The sequence below is a fragment of the Apteryx rowi genome, unplaced genomic scaffold, assembly GCF_003343035.1.
Source record: "Apteryx rowi isolate R43461 unplaced genomic scaffold, aptRow1 scaffold_52, whole genome shotgun sequence".
Lineage (NCBI taxonomy): Eukaryota > Metazoa > Chordata > Aves > Apterygiformes > Apterygidae > Apteryx > Apteryx rowi.
The window spans coordinates 3,169,430-3,185,654 of NW_020450783.1; the positions used below are offsets into that span (position 1 = coordinate 3,169,430).

At 38.0% G+C, this 16,225-nt stretch overlaps 1 protein-coding gene across 1 annotated transcript in view; it reads left to right on the top strand.

Annotated features, from left to right (window-relative positions):
• NRG3 (neuregulin 3) overlaps positions 1–16,225 on the top strand; it is a gene marked incomplete at its 5' end in the record, with an annotated part of 270,577 nt that overhangs the window by 241,713 nt on the left and 12,639 nt on the right. The window contains 2 exons of the mRNA XM_026080437.1: positions 2,283–2,409; positions 12,785–12,912. Of these exons, the coding sequence (XP_025936222.1) occupies positions 2,283–2,409; positions 12,785–12,912 (255 nt within the window). The remainder of the gene's footprint in view (positions 1–2,282; positions 2,410–12,784; positions 12,913–16,225) is intronic.

A 16,225-nucleotide genomic window follows, 5' to 3' on the forward strand; every position in this document is an offset into this window, starting at 1 on the left:
GAGATATTCTGCAAGTCTGATGCTATGATGCTCTGATCATAACATTAGGCTGTCATTGCTTAAACTTTGTATGAAGCCTCCACTCAAAAATGTTCAAAAAAAAAAAAAAAAAAACAACACTGGATCTTCTATAAAAATTTTGGAGACCAGCATGCAAATGGATGGCTTTCAAATAGGACATATGGATATGTATAGTTATATCACCAGTGTATGTAATTTAGCTGATCAGAAAATGTTTATTCATAAAAACTGTGGAGTCATTTCCATAAATTTCCTCTAGGATATTTTTTAAAGCTAAACAGTTCATTTTGACATTTTCCAAAGAATTATTCAATTTCATTAGTTTCAGAAGTGAATTGAATATATTACAAAAAATGTTAAGTCAAATCGAAAAGAAATGTTTCAAACATTTATTTCACTTTACACAATAATCTTGCCGATTTTGTATTTTTTCAGATTATTCTGATACTAACTTTTCATATTGTTTTTGACTAAGGAAGAATTTTGAAAGTTTAAAACATTTTCATGCATGAGAAAGGATTTCCTCACCCACCCGTATTCATAAATCTTTCTAATTATGAGCCTCTAGTTATATTCAAAACATACCAGTCGTGCTTCTAACATGCTTACAATGTAAATTAATTCTTTTTCGTTTGCCATGCTCTTTCAAAATAAGATCTAAATATAAAGCATGAAGTGATACTTACAGAGTCTCCAATATTGCATATAGTTTATGGCCTGTATTCAGGAGGAGTGCCATAACAAATACCTACTTTTAAGCAGATGCTGAAGGCTTGCTGTATTTAAGCAAATCTTTATAAAAAGGTTGCATTTGAGTGCAGTGCTTAATCAGAACTAAGGGACTTAAAGACAGGTAAAATAAATATACTGGAAATTATGTATATTTATTTTAATACATTAAAAATCTGTATTAACAAAGTGAAGTATTTTAACAGTAACACTTCACACTGCTTCCTTTCATATTTAGGGAACTTGTCCTTCCTCCCAGTTTCTTCCCATGTTCCCCCTTCCCATTACTTAAGCAAGTAATTTTCCACTGGTCTCTTACACTTCCTGCATTAGAATCACTAGAGTCACCACACATTTTCAAAGTGCTGGTGAAGGTTTTCTTTAAAATTTCAAATTTCAGCATAGAAAGGGGTGATTGTCTTTTGTTTTTCCTTTATTTCTTTTCAACACCTCCCTGAAAACACTTACTTCCTTCTGAAATTTGGCTCAGCATCAACTGCTGTCCGAAAGCTACTGGTGGCATCATGAAGAGTAGTTGCTGCTAGTGAGTCCTTGACCTTTGTGGGTGGTTTCAAGGGCCTCTGTTGGATGTGCATCTGCTAGGGAGAAAAAGGAAGAAAGGAAGAAGGGAAGGAAAGAATTAAAATAGTATTGTGGATTTATTTCTTATGATCACTTAAAACTGATGGAGTTTCAGACAGTGTAGCTTATCAAAAGAAAGGAGACTGATGAAAGTTCTGAAATATATTTTGCTAACAGTTTTTGCCCAACTGAGTTATATCTGTTTGCAAAAGGTAAAAGAAATATTTGAAATAAAGTATGCTGCCTCGTATCCTCAATGATGTACAAAACTTTAAAACCTGGCCTGCCAATACAGTGTGGCAGAAACAGAAAGACGTTAAAAATGTAGTTATCTCTTGAATATTGCAAGTGACTCATCTAGTGGCTTTCTCAGCTTTCACATGGCAGATCATAGTATAACTTGCCAAAACATTGTCTCAGATAAAGTGTTGATGCTTAGGCTTTTTCAAGGTTCAAGCATATATGCAGAAAGCAGGTCTATTAAAGATACTAAGTTATGGGTCAAGTCTAATGAGCTACAAGTGAAATCAAAGATTCTTTGGCAGATTTTATAACCAACAGGGGCTAATGCCTGCTGTGTCTGCCAAAATCGCTGTTCCAAATCAGAGCAAAATACTTTTTTAACATTCAGGGCCACTTCCAAGCTATTGTTAAATATGTAATGGATGATCTCTTTACGTACAAAATTCTGCGCTATAACAACTAGCATGCTATTATAGTAATTTGAGAATAGAAGCTATTTTAAACAGAAGAGCTCTTTTCTTTCCATTCTTAAGCCGCGCCATAAAATGACCAATGCATTGAAATATTAGACACTAGTGAATTAGCTCAGCTGGTTAATCCAATATAGTGAAGTTTTGAATATAGGAAAGCATGGCTATAAAAGTATCACAGCTATAGCAGAAGATCAGACTAGCTCTTTCTTACATGCATTTTATTTCTCTCTCCAGGAAAGAAACAAAGCAAATTCATGAACAGCTGAAAGAAACACAGAATAGGAAAACCTACAGCCTAAATGCTTCCAGCATGATGGCAAAGTCAGAGTGTGTGGCACAAAGCCGAGTCCAGCTGCAACATGTAAGTAATCTTGCCAGCCACAACACTTAATAGCCTGGCTGAGTTCCTGCTGCTGATGGCAGCAGATCACCATGTTGTTATTACCATCTGAGCAATGGGAACAAAATTACTCACCTCTTTCATAAAATGTTTTCTCTCAGGCCTGTTGATGGAAAACACCAAGCAGCTTTTTTTTTTTTCCCCCGAAGTTATTTCAAGTGGCTCTGGTACATTTATGTAATGTAGTAAACCTTGCTGAGCCCCCTAGCTCTGCATTCAGCGCTGGAAATGACTGCTATAGCTTTCCACAATACCTTAACACCTGTCTATGGTTTACAGATGAAGTGGGGAGCTTCAATCTTGAATGATTTTGAACCTTCCAATACAAAATATTAATGGACTTGCATGAAAACATGTAGAGATTTTTCAATGTTAATTCAGAGTAAATCCAAAATTTTGAATTAAATTTACACTATTATCCAAGGGAAGATAGTGCAGATGGTCTCATTTTCCTGTGTTTTGTCTGTGCAGTGTTGCTGGGTTGTAATGGTGACGATTTCTTTTTCCTAGCACAACAAAAGGTAAAGTGAAACCTGTAAAGAGCTTTTGTGATGCTTTTTTTTCTAACATATAAATTAGATCTTAATTATCACCAAGTACAGGCATACCTCATTTTATTGCGCTTCACTTTATTGCACTTTGCAGATATTGCGTTTTTTACAAATTGAAGGTTTGTGGCAACCCTGCATCGAGCAAGTCTGTCRGTGCCATTTTTCCAACAGCATGTGCTCACTTCATGTCTCTTTGTCACATTTCAATAATTCTCGCAATATTTCAAACTTTTTCATTATTATTGTATCTGTTATGGTGATCTGTGATCTTTGATGTTACTATTGTAATYGTTTTGGGGCGCCACAAACTGCGCCCATATAAGAYAGCGAACTTAATCAATAAATGTTGTGTGTTCTGACTGCTCCACCGACCRSCCWTTCCCRCGTCTCTGTCCCTCTCCTTGGGCCTCCCTATTCCCTGAGACAYAACAATATTGAAATTAGGGCAATTAATAACCCTACAATGGCCTCTGAGYGTTYAAGTGAAAGGAAGAGTYRCATGTCTCTCACTTTAAATCAAAAGCTAGAAATGATGAAGCTTAGTGAGGAAGGCATGTTGAAAGCCGAGAGAGGCCGAAAGCTCGGCCTCTTGTGCCAAACAGTTAGCCAAGTTGTGAATGCAAAAGAAAAGGTCTTGAAGGAAATTCAAAGTGCTACTCCAGTGAATACATGAGTGATAAGAAAGCGAAACAGCCCTGTTGYTGATATGGAGAAAGTTTTGGTGGTCTGGATAGAAGATCCAACCAGCCACAACATTCCCTTAAACCAAAGCCTCATCCAGAGCAAGGCCCGAACTCTCTACAATTCTGTGAAGGCTGAGAGGTGAGGAAGCTACAGAAGAAAAGTCTGAAGCTAGCAGGGGTTGCTCCATGAGGTTTAAGGAAAGAAGCCGTCTCCACAACATAAAAGTGCAAGGTGAAGCAGCAAGTGCTGATGTAGAAGCTGCAGCAAGTTATCCAGAAGATCTAGCTAAGAGAAYCGATGAAGGYGGCTACGCTAAACAACAGATCTTCAGTGTCGAGGAAACAGCCTTTTATTGGAAGAAGATGCCCTCTAGGACTTTCAYAGCTAGAGAGGAGAAGTCAGTGCCTGGCTTCAAARCTTCAAAGGACAGGCTGCCTCTTGTTAAGGGGTAACGCAGCTGGCGACTTCAAGTTGAAGCYGATGCTCATTTACCATTCCGAAAATCCGAGGGCCCTTAAGAGTTATGCTAAATCTACTCTGCCTGTGCTCTATAAATGCAACAACAAAGCCTGGATGACAGCACATCTGTTTACAACATGGTTTACTGACTATTTTAAGCCCACTGTTGAGACCTACTGCCCAGAAAAAAASATGCCTTTCAAAATATTACTGCTCCTTGACAATGCACCTGGTCACCCAAGAGCTCTGACGGAGACGTACAACGAGATTAATGTTGTTTTCATGCCTGCTAATGCAACATCCATTCTGCAGCCCATGGATCAAGGAGCAATTTCGACTTTCCAGTCTTATTATTTAAGAAATACATTTCATAAGGCTAGAGCTGCCATAGGTAGGGATTCCTCTGATGGATCTGGGCAAAGTAAATTGAAAACCTTCTGGAAAGGATTCACCGTTCCAGATGCCCTTAAGAACATTTGTGACTCACGGGAGGAGGTCAAAAATATCAGCATTCACAGGAGTGTGGAAGAAGTTGATTCCAACCTTCATGGATGACTTGGAGGGGTTCAAGACTTCCGTGGAGGAAGTAACTGCAGATGTGGTGGAAATAGCAAGAGAACTAGAACTAGAAGTGGAGCCTGAAATGTGACTGAATTGATGCAATCTCATGATCAAACTTTAATGCATGAGGAGTTGCTTCTTATGGATGAGCAAAGAAAGTGGTTTCTTGAGATGGAATCTGCTCCCGGTGAAGATGCTGTGAACATTGTTGAAATGACAACGACGGATTTAGAGTATGACATAAAGTTAGTTGATAAAGCAGCGGCACGGTTTGAGAGGATTGACTTCAAYTTGGAAAGAAGTTGTATTGTGGGTAAAATGCTATCAAACTGCATTGCATGCTCCAGAGAAATCCTTTGTGARAGGAAGAGTCGATCGAGGCCGCAAACTTCATTGCTGTCTTATTTTAAGAAATTGCCGCAGCCACCCCAGCCTTCAGCAACCACCACCCCGATCAGTCAGCAGCCATCAACATCGAGGCAAGACCCTTCATCAGCAAAACGATTACAACTAGCTGAAGGCTCTGATGATGGTTAGCATTTTTTAGCAATGAAGTATTTTTTAATTAAGATACGTACATTGTTTTTTTAGGCATAATGCTATCGCACACTTAATAGACTACAGTATAGTGTAAACATAACTTTTATATGCACTGGGAAACCAAAAAATTKGTGTGACTCGCTTTATTGCGATATTCACTTTATTGCGATGGTCTGGAACCAAACCTGCAATATCTCCGAGGTATGCCTGTATATGTTCTCTGTTGTTTTTTTTTTGCCATTGTAATTCAATGCAGTATTTTTATACCCATCATAATGAAGAAATATTTGGTSTCTTCTGAGCAGTTGATAAACACGTCAACAAGCTTTACTGAAGTTCTGCCCTTTTGCCGTAGCACCGCTCGCCTACTGCAATAGCCACGATGGCAGGAGGGGCAGCTTGTAGATTCCAAATATTAGAGATTGCAAAACATTGTTGTTGTTTATTATTTTAAGCCAAATTTGCTCTTCAGCTTTTAATGCTGTTCAGAGGGTGATTATCAATGCTGCTAATTAACACACGGTTTGCTTGTTCTTGTGGCTGCTAGCAGGGAGCTGTTTTATCCTTGCTGTTAATGCGTTTTCCCTTTGGGAGCAAAGGCGCTATGGAAGAAAAACAGAATGACCTTTCAGAGGATGTAGCATAACAGTGCAGGGTAGTAATGGTTTCTATTGTTAGAAAGATTTTAGYGTAGGAATGCGTGTAGGCAGTTCATTAAATATTCACAAACCTTGACAGATTTGGGGAGGGAGGAGGGAGGGGTGGCAAGACAGCAGGAAAGAACTTTAAAATGGTATTTCTTAGGAATGAGTGGCTGGCTCCCCACTGGAGAGACCAGCGATCTCCCTTGTGTGCATCCGCTGGGTCAGAAAGGGAGCAGGGTCGGGCGAGGGGAGCGAAGCTTTCTGTGGCGCTTGCTCATGGGGACGGGCTGCGTTCACTCTGCCAGTCACTGCCGGGAGGTGATTGCTGTGGGGTTTCCGTCTGCAGCTCCCACCCCGGGCATTTGGGGAGAAATCTTAGTTCTTTTCGTTTCCTGGAGCCAATACAGAAACTTGCATCATGTTTTGGGTGGATAGTTTAGCCCTCGAGGCTATGTTGTTATTGTCTGGATGCTTCTCCAAAGAGCTTGTGGTTTATGTAATCCTGGAGGTCTTTTCTTTTCCTGCTCCATATGCTCCTTTGACATGGGAAATCTGTCTGCCTTGTATCTCGCCCTTCTCTCTTTTCCTAACAGATTCTCCCATATTTTACTCCTGCCTATTCCAAATGGACATAGTGATGTCTTCAGTTTTTTCGCCCTGCTTTTTATTCTTCTCTGTATTAGAATAGACCTGAGAATAGTTGAATAAGTTTCCTTACCCTTGTTGTAATCAGATAACTATTCTATTAATGTCTATTCTGAAAGAACCATGATATTTTGATTCAGAGGTTGCTACATTTAGTGATGGGCACATAGACCTTTCCAAACCATGTGTTACCCTGGAAATAGGTTTCCCTTATTTCCCCAGACCTAGGGTATAGCTGATAGCATTTCAAGTGGCTTATGGCTTTAAAGAGCTTGACCAATTGCAGTGAAGTACTATTTCTCCTAATCATTCCCTTTTCCCCTTTTTTCTAATGAGTGGACTTCAGAAAAATAGTTATCTTTTGTGTACATAGTTTGAAAGGCAATTCTGAATCTTTTTAAATGAGAGATGCTGTGTAAATGTAAGAAAATTGCTGTTACAGACAAATGCCACGTTTCATTTTTTAACCAAGTATTAAAATGAATTACAGACTTGCATTTCATTCTAGCCTAACTCATTATGCTTGTAGCTGCTTGCATTGCTGCAGGAGGAAAAGAAAAGGACTTTAGACCTCAGCCCCTGATATCCCACCTCTGCGCCAATTAAAGCGTCTTTACAACAGTGTGATTATGAAAGCCATAGACAAGGTCAAAAGCTCTGAATGTTTGTTTTTGAAACACTTCCCATTTGCATAAGAGTTTTGCTGGATCCTAAACTACATGTTAAGTTGTTGGAGTCCTTATTTCAAAAGACAGTGTTCAAGAAATGAATTAAAGTGTTGGACATTTCCCCCAAGTTCACTAAATATTCATATGGAAAGATTGCTCTTTCATTTATTTAACAAGGTGTGGCACAGGCATGCCACATGATATTCAGAAAACAATGGAGAAGGCCAACCAAGAAATGCAGGTTTTTTAGAACTCACTTCATTGAAGAAGTTGCTCTTTTTCTTTTTTTTTCCATCCTCTCTCTGCTCAGCAGGATATACACAACTCAGGAAGGAAGGCCAGTCTCTGCCTTGCGTGAGTCAGGCACCACGAGTATGAACTCTACAGTCTTTGGTGTTAGAACCGCTAGAGAGTCTGTGCTGCAGTGAGCCACAGATATGACCTTAGACAACTCCTCATTGTTCTTATTTTTGAAAGCATTCCCAGAAAGTCTCTGAAGAGCAGAAAACATAAGAACTTGTAAAGGTTTGCAGCAACTGTGCTTAAAGGACTCTGGTAAATACCAGTAGGTTAAATTGCTTATTTAGATTTTTAGACCCTCTTAAAAATATCCTAAATGAATGATGCTAGCATACAGCAGTGTAATAAAGTTGGGAAAGAATAAATCCAGCTGACATGCAACAGAGAACAGATTTGCTGCAAGGACTGGGGACTTAAACTAAGTTCCAGGCTGAGCACTACACCTCAGCAAAGTGTGAACTACTGGACTACAGGTAATGCCATCCTTTAGCTATATAGGCACCCTTAGCTAGGAAAGTGGCTCCAAGTGCATTCACTCCAAGCATCCGACATTGGGATACCACCCAATAATACAACATAAATATAAATGAATTACAAAGTGTCTGAAGTGTTTGGGTCTGCTATTCCATCAATTATAAGCAGTTTGAAATTCTCATGAAAAGGCCTGGTTCTTTCCAGTGCGAAGTGAGTGCTCTTTTAACATGGAACATGCGCAAACTCACCTGCCTTGGCAAGCCCCAGGCTGAGGAAGAACACAAGGAGAGTTATGGATTTATATTAAAATCTAGGTGCCTCCCTGTCAATTGATTTATTGCAGGGAATCAGTGCTTTTTGTTTGCATTGAGAGTAAAAGCGTTCTGAAGTATCGTTTGCTTTTCCTTCCCACATCCAGATGCATTACATCTCCAATTCCTTCATCTGCTCATTTTGTGATTCTGTAAAGTAAAAAAAAGCATTAGATTTTGTCAGGACTCTGAGTTCCTGCTGCTTAGCACTTGTAATTGTGTTCACTTGTGTTGAATCTATTTCTCTTGGTATTGATTCCATCATTTTGTTAGAAATACAAATTAGATAATACTGTATACTTTAAGCAGAATTACTTAAACTTCTATTTGAAGAGCTCCTCCGGAGTTTCTTCTGAGTCGTCTCCAATCTTGTCCACTGCCTTTCCCAAGTATTTTGGCAGCAATACCGTAAATCTCTTGCTTGGTTTTCTAGCATCTTGGGCTTGGATCACTGTTTCCAAACTTTGCTTGTTCTTCAGCAATGTTTCCTTTTACATTCTTACCGAAAGTTCAGCTTTCTGTCCCCTTGCAGATTCTTAGTTAACTTGCACCCTGTTTTATTTTTTTCACTAGTACCAGTATATTTGTAATCACAGTTTTCTTGCTATAATTCATTAGTCAGCAAGAGATAAATGTGTCAGGTTTTAATGCAGGTTCTTTTGGGTTTAAGGGAGATGAAGATTTATTTCACCTAACGCATGAAATTTATAACTTCATAGTATTACCTACCCCTTGTCCAAGAGATTATATATCTCCAAGAGGTATAATGAATACACTGCACAAGACTGTGGCAAATGGTTCAATGTCCTCACCCACAAAAGAAAATAGAGAAAATAGGTGGTGATTCTCTGCTGCCCCTGTTAGGAAGGCAAATGCCCTCTTCTACCTCCTCCACCATGCAAGAGGCAAGAGGAGGTGGTGTAGCCCTGCTTCTGCTTTTCTGTTTTTTGCTAGTTGTCGTCAGTCTTGATTGTGCTCTTGATTACTAGCTCCCTTTCTCGCCTCCACGGTAGGTTTCCTTTAATGCTCATAACTTGACAAATACTTTGCGCAACAAAAAAAGCAGCTGAAAACTTCCTTTTTCCTTAGTGATTCTGAGAGTTCTCATGGTTGTTTAAACTGGCCTCTTTCCCCCTTGTGGATTTTATTATCGTCTCCCAGGGTACTAAGTGAATCTCTTAACTCCCCATCACTTTCTCTCTGAACTGACTAATATACTTTTCATGCTGTAGAATCTAGTTCCGTTTTCTTTTTTGCTTGATTCAGATAACTTGTGATCGCTGGCTCCATGTTTCTGATATACTTAGGARGAAAAAAATATTCTTTTTGTGTCTTGTTGTCTTTTGTTGGTTTTAGTGGTAAATAAATTGTTCCTAGTAATACAATTAATATGTTGAGCACCAGACAGAGACACTTAAATCTTTTAAAAGGTTACCATGTGGTTTTGCTTAAGTTACCATGTGACTTGTCAGCTAAGATCAAAAGCAGATTTCCCATTTCTATATTACCATGTGACTATTGGAGGATCTGCCAAAATAGACAAACTTGGATTTATTGGCCTCTCTCTAGAGTGCTGGCATATGGAAATAGCTGTAAAGAGGTTAACTACACCACCTGAAAGCTTTTTTTGTGCAAGGTCGGCCCATCTAGATAAATTGCTGATTCTTTATCTCCTTGAGGCACCCTCTCTGAATGTAATTTAAGTTGACCCCCTCCCCATCCCATTCTCAGTTTTTTCTGAAAATACCTCCCTGTATCACCTCTCTTTCAGTGCAACATCAGTATGTGGATTTTTTTTTTGGCGGGGGGGTGGAGGGGGAGTTGCTGAGGAGGAAGAGCTAAGAAAGCTGGGGAAAGGTGATGCTTTAGTTTACATGACTCTAGGATTACAGTGTCTAGCTATTCTGTAGTGTTTGTGTAGCATTTGTTTTCTGCAGATCTAAATAATTTTAGAATGGGGAATACAAGGCAGACAGCAGTGCAATGACTTGTTCAAAATTGTACAGTAGGTGAGGGGTAGAGCCAAATTTCTTGCCTCCTGGCCCAAGCTGCCTTCTCAGATTCTTATAGTATTAACTAGCGGGTGTGGAAGTTTATTGCTGAAGAGTTGGGTAATTGTATACAACAATTGATTTCCTCCACAAAACTACAAATAGTTGTAAATTTTCAAACTGTTTTATTTTTAAATGCTATCGTTATTCATTAATTCATTTAGCCATATGTATCGATGTTTCTCAGTAACTGCTCAAACAAGCATAAATACCTACCCAGAAGGACAATAAAGTCATAAAAACACAAGTAACACAGATAAGCCTCCAGTGGTGCTTTCAAGCTACCCAAACTGTCTTCCAAAAGTGTTTCCCCGCTTAGTATCCGTAGTGGCTGAGCCCTCTGCAGGGCTCAGCCCGTGTGCGAACTGGGCTGTAGAAGTAGCAGGATGGTTACTGTTGGGACCAAGATGGGAAGTAATCGCATATGGTACCCCTTGGAGCACTGACTGATACTGTAATAAACTCCTCTTGGAAATCTGAAGATGTCTCCCTGCAGAGATGGTTTCTGAGAAGCTCGGAGGCAAGGGGTGTGGGACCTACAGTTAATCTAGAGAATAGACACAACTGTGTTTAAATCTGTCAAAATGTATGAACAAGGTGGTATATTCAAATAAATTCAATTATAGTCGTTGTTCAAATACTCAGTATATTCACACYATCAATTTAAATTGTAATTCTCATTTTCATTTCAACTAGTATTACAGCTGTTACAGTAATTAGTAAGTAGTGTATTGGAAAATGGAATTGAAGAAATGTTCAGTTAGAAAAAAAACCAAAAAACCWCTGCAGAATGTGCCTAAGCAGGAGTGGGTGTTGGATATTCAATATAGGTTACTAGTCGGCATTGGTGGGCAACGTGTGGGGTCTTGTTTTTCCTCAGCAGTGTTGAGGAAAAATGCTGTATACCATCCCTCCAGCCCACATCCACCCTAACCATGGATGTAGCAAAAGGCAGAGCTCATCCCTAATTGTCCTTTATGGTTCATCTCACAGTCATGGTCTTATAAGACATTTGGACCTTCAATTTAGTATCATGAACAAACACAAGAAAGGACAGAAATAGCTTCCTTGCACTAACAACCCAGTCTTTACATAGCTCAAATTGATTTATTCAGGTCAGAAATCAAAGGCAGTTTCACTTCTGCAGCTGGTAGAGTAACTATTAAAGTTAAAAACCTCAGAGGCACCTTAAAAATCATACCTCTGAATACTTTACCTACAATGGTTATGAGKGCCAGCTAAGATCACGGTAACTGGAAGAATTAAGAATGTAATATCTTCTTTTTATTTCAGCAATGTTTATTTGGCAACGTTTTGCATATTGTCACTTTCATAGTTTTGCCTTCAGAATCACTTAAGCAGTGATTTTTGCCCTGTTTGTATACATCTTTCACACAACAGGGGAAAAATGTAAGAGGGGGATTTCAAGATCTGTTATTTTATCAACAGAAATTGGCCATGAGAAGTAAGAGTAGATGTACTGAAATTGTTTAATTCATTTTTAAAACAGAATAATCTTTTATGATCTTTCATTTTGATTTTGCTGAGGTCTGAGGGAAATGTGAGTAAGAATAAATGGGAATCAGGAAATAAGTTTGTATTTAAAGGAGTTCTTATCGGGTCTTTTTTGTTAGACAACAAAATAATTATGAAAAAGAATTGTGCTGTGACAGAAATTTTATGCTGTCTTCTCCATGAAAGTTTATGCTATTGCACAATAGCATGGTATTTTTTTTACCACTGTGATTTTTTTTTAAGAAGTTTACTTTGCATTTTCTTTCTAAAATATTTCATCATGTAATACCTTCCATAATACTTGTTTATAGTAAGGATAACATGGATGATAAAGATGGTGTCAAGTAATAAAAATACAAACTCAAGCAGTTCATATTTACAGAAAGAAATGGATTGCATAAAAACAAAAGAATTAGTTTTAGTGCAGGTCATTGTAAAGTGGCATAAAAACATATTTTTCATATCTGTGTGGAAAAAAGTGGGGTAGCTTCTCGTATGTATGAGATGCTGCCCAGGAGCCACTAAGAACATTGATTCTTCTTCCACATTGATGAAAGCAGTGTTTGAAATCACCAAAGGTCTAAGAAGGTGCTGAACATCCTCTGAGATGTAGTTCGTGATCCCAGCCACAAAGCAGGCTTTTATTCAAAGGGCTCAGTGTTTCCTATCATTATGGACAGGGCAGTCAGTAATTGTACTACAAATGCAGATACCAGTATTTTGATGGGGAGGGAGTAATGGGGATAATGAGTATCAATCAGTGTTTCCTGCTGTGTTAACAGCAGTGGATGAACGTATTACTTGCAATGACCAATTTTAATTTAAAAATATGTTAGAGTACTTTTTACCCCTTTTGATATCAATTCTAATTAATAACTTCATTAATATATTTTGCTTTTTATGTATTAATTCATTTTATTCTCTGTGCCACAGTATTCAAAAGCAGATAGGCATTCTGGGCCCATGCTGGACAAAGTGATGGAGTCTAGTTTTTCAGGCCCTCCGTCTTTCCCTGAGGCCTTGTCTCCTGAGAGAGGAACCCAGCCCATCAAGCAACACAGGTAAGCAGACGGCGCTCTGATGAGAAATGCGGCAGGCTGACTAGAAACATCATTGGTTTGGTGATACGCATGCAAGATTATCATACATTGTGACTGGGAGATATTCAGGACTATATGGTACTAACAGAGCATCAGCCTATTCATTAAGCAGATGTCCAAGCATTTTCTTAGCTGCAGACATAAAAAGCATTAACAATGCTCACTGACTTTATCTACGTTTTGTAGAAGTCCTAGAGAAAGCATTAAAAAACACCACCAAAACTGTAGACGCTGACCAGTGAATGAAACAATTGTAGTTTGAGAAACCATTAAAAGCAAGGTTTTGCTTAGTGATGCTAATGACTTCTGTCTGCTCAGACTGACAGGGTTGCAGACTTCCAGCCTTTCTCACTGTTTCTTTAAACAGATAGCACTGGAAATGAATGATGACTTATTCATGAAAATATGGTGACCTTTGAAAACTAGTTTTTAAAAAGTTTAGATGTAAGATGTTTCCAAGAGCAAAAAAAGAGGAAAATCACCTATCACTGGATGGCAGTTGGATTAGAATTCTGTTTATACCCCTTTCATGTGAAGAAGAGCGTAGATGCTTCATTAAGATAATAGAAGCCAAACTCATATCTCGTATAAACAGTGTTGCTGGTGGAATAACAGTGAAAACATCTGGTCCAAAGCAGACTGAGAGAGAGAAAAGGCTGGGAAAGATAAGGTCAGAATTATAGCTAGATAGTCTAAAGGGAAAGGCGTACTAATTACAATCAAGGACTGTCTTTTAAGGTTACTAAAAATATGCCTGGGATTGCGTGGTGTTCTGGTCTGACTTCTGTAGTATTTGGTGTAAACTGTAAAATGGAGGGCATTTCCATTGCAGTATGCCAGTCAGMTACATATTCTTTCTCTTCTGAATGAGTGATTTGCTTAACCTACCAAGTGTATTGTATGAGCCAGGAAGGGATATTTGTGTCCTATTTACATTTACCTTACTTAAGCCTTTAATTTGGCATGAAAAAATAACGCCAACTGTTGTGTCAGATCCACTTCTTAGGGCCCTCATTCCACAAGCTTTTCAATATATGCTAATTACTTTGCTGAACATAGATGAACTATGGAACTGTTGCCTAGAATGCTTTCTGCTTCAAGTTTGGGAGGGATTTTTATCTCAATTCAGTCAAAAGGGGAAATGAAAAAAAAAGAAAAAAACAGTGACATTCACTTAACTTTAAAAATATGATTGCATTATCCTTAGTTCGGATTGATTTAGGTGACATACCAAGACATTTTCTAAGCTTAAAATGTGGAAAGAAACTGAAGACTGAACATATTTCTTCTGTTTATAAAGGTCACTTAAAATAAAAGCTGAATGACTCTAGACTCCTTATTTTCCATAGGGAAATTACTGAAAAAGCCATACTGAATTTACAGTGAACTAATGCAGAATTTCAAAGTGCTCATTTTAATGCCTTTGCACACCAAAATCTCTCTGTACGAGGGGAAAAAAGAAATCAGTCTTTTTATTTGCAGATGGCAAGCAATGGACTGTATCRAGACTCTTTGCTTCAGAACTGTTTTGCTTTAGGATGTGGAATCACTGGCTTGATTTATAAAGAATCCCTTTTGTAGTTTTATAACTTATGATTTACTGTACCAGGCCTTTGTTTTATAAAACATACAATAGACTTCAGCATGACAGTGGTGTATAAGGGTTTTATTTATGCACCATGTGACAGCTTCCTAAGTTACTCTGTGTCTTTTTTTTCTAAATACTGTTCAAAATAAGTTTGTGGGTTTTTGCCTGAAGGTTTCGTGAGGTCTCTTTTTCTGATCTCCATCTATCTATAAGTAGCTCTTGTTTCTCTCTCTCATATGACTAAATGGGGAAACTTCTTTTCTTTATTAGTCCTAGACATTCCTCCTTTTCATTCAGTTGAGGTCCTTTGTCCAAACTAAGCAGTGCCACAGGCCTAAAGTTTTGCTCAGTTAACCACTGCCCAGTGATAGATGTTAGCTGGAATTCTCACGTATCCTTAAGAAGGCAACTTCAAGAAAAATAGAGGAAATGTGTTTAATACTATGTATAATGTCTTCAGAACCTGACATGAGCCTGGAAAAAACAGAGCAGCTCTGCAGATTCCCTGTTTTATACTACTGTTATACTGTATCACCGTTTTATTTCTGCTCACCATTGACATTATATGTTCCAGTTAGAACTGTTTTCCCTACTGATGTTTTCAAGGATGCTAGTGGAGGGATGATTATTTCCTAGAATCAGTAGCTGTCTGTTTCCAGTATGTAAAACCAATATAACTTTGGCCTGGCAGTAAGGCTACCAAGGTGGGATATCATTTTGGGTTGCTTGTGACAGTTGCTTTTCTAGTGGTATATACAAAAAAAATTGACTGACAGAGATCACCTAGTCATTTCACACAGACTACTAGATAACAATTTTCTGTTTCTACAAGCCTTACCTGCATGCAAAGAGTACTATAGAGATAAAAGATTTGAATCTTACCCCTAAAATATTTCACCTGTATTATGCACTTTTATTACTGTATAAGATTTTTACATCATGTGCTTGTATATGTAAAACAGTTCTTAACTACAGTCAAAGCTGGAAAGTAACAAATATATTTCCTGTAAAGTATAAAATATGCTCAAAAATGCACCTCAGACTGACTGTTGGATTTTGTAAGAAGAAAACCCCTAGTGTTTTCACTTCTAACAGATAGAAACAAATTATGATTTTGTTAATTAAGGGACTGATTTGTGATCCCTTCGAGTAGCAGTTTTCTTGGTAATTAGTCATACTGACTTTCATTCATTGATTCATTCATCATTGATTTTAGAGGGATTCATTTCAGAGAATACTATGATGAAAGCCAAATGCAGAGGCTTTCAGCCTGAAGCAGTTGTATTATCTTACAAAAATGTCAAAATAGAATAAACTTACTCTAAACTTGAAAATGATCTGTGGTTGCATTTTTAATGAATTTTCAAATCCATAAAAATATAGTAAAATAATTTTTTGGTCTACTCATTATAATTGATTCCATTTAAATTAAATGAAAGAGTAAACAAAAGTAATTCTGTAAATAAGGTTATTGATTTTTAAAGGACAAATGTTGATAAACTAAAAYAAATAAGGATGTGAAAGCAGAGGAAGCCTGAAAGTCATGAGGGTGAATTATCCCAAGGAAAGGACATGGTTTTCTGGAGAAGTTTACTAAAAAGAATGGCTAAATGAAATGGGGTGTAGGGGAAACAAAAAAAGACATAACACAGAGGACCATTTCCAGAAATCACTGTGATTTAAGGA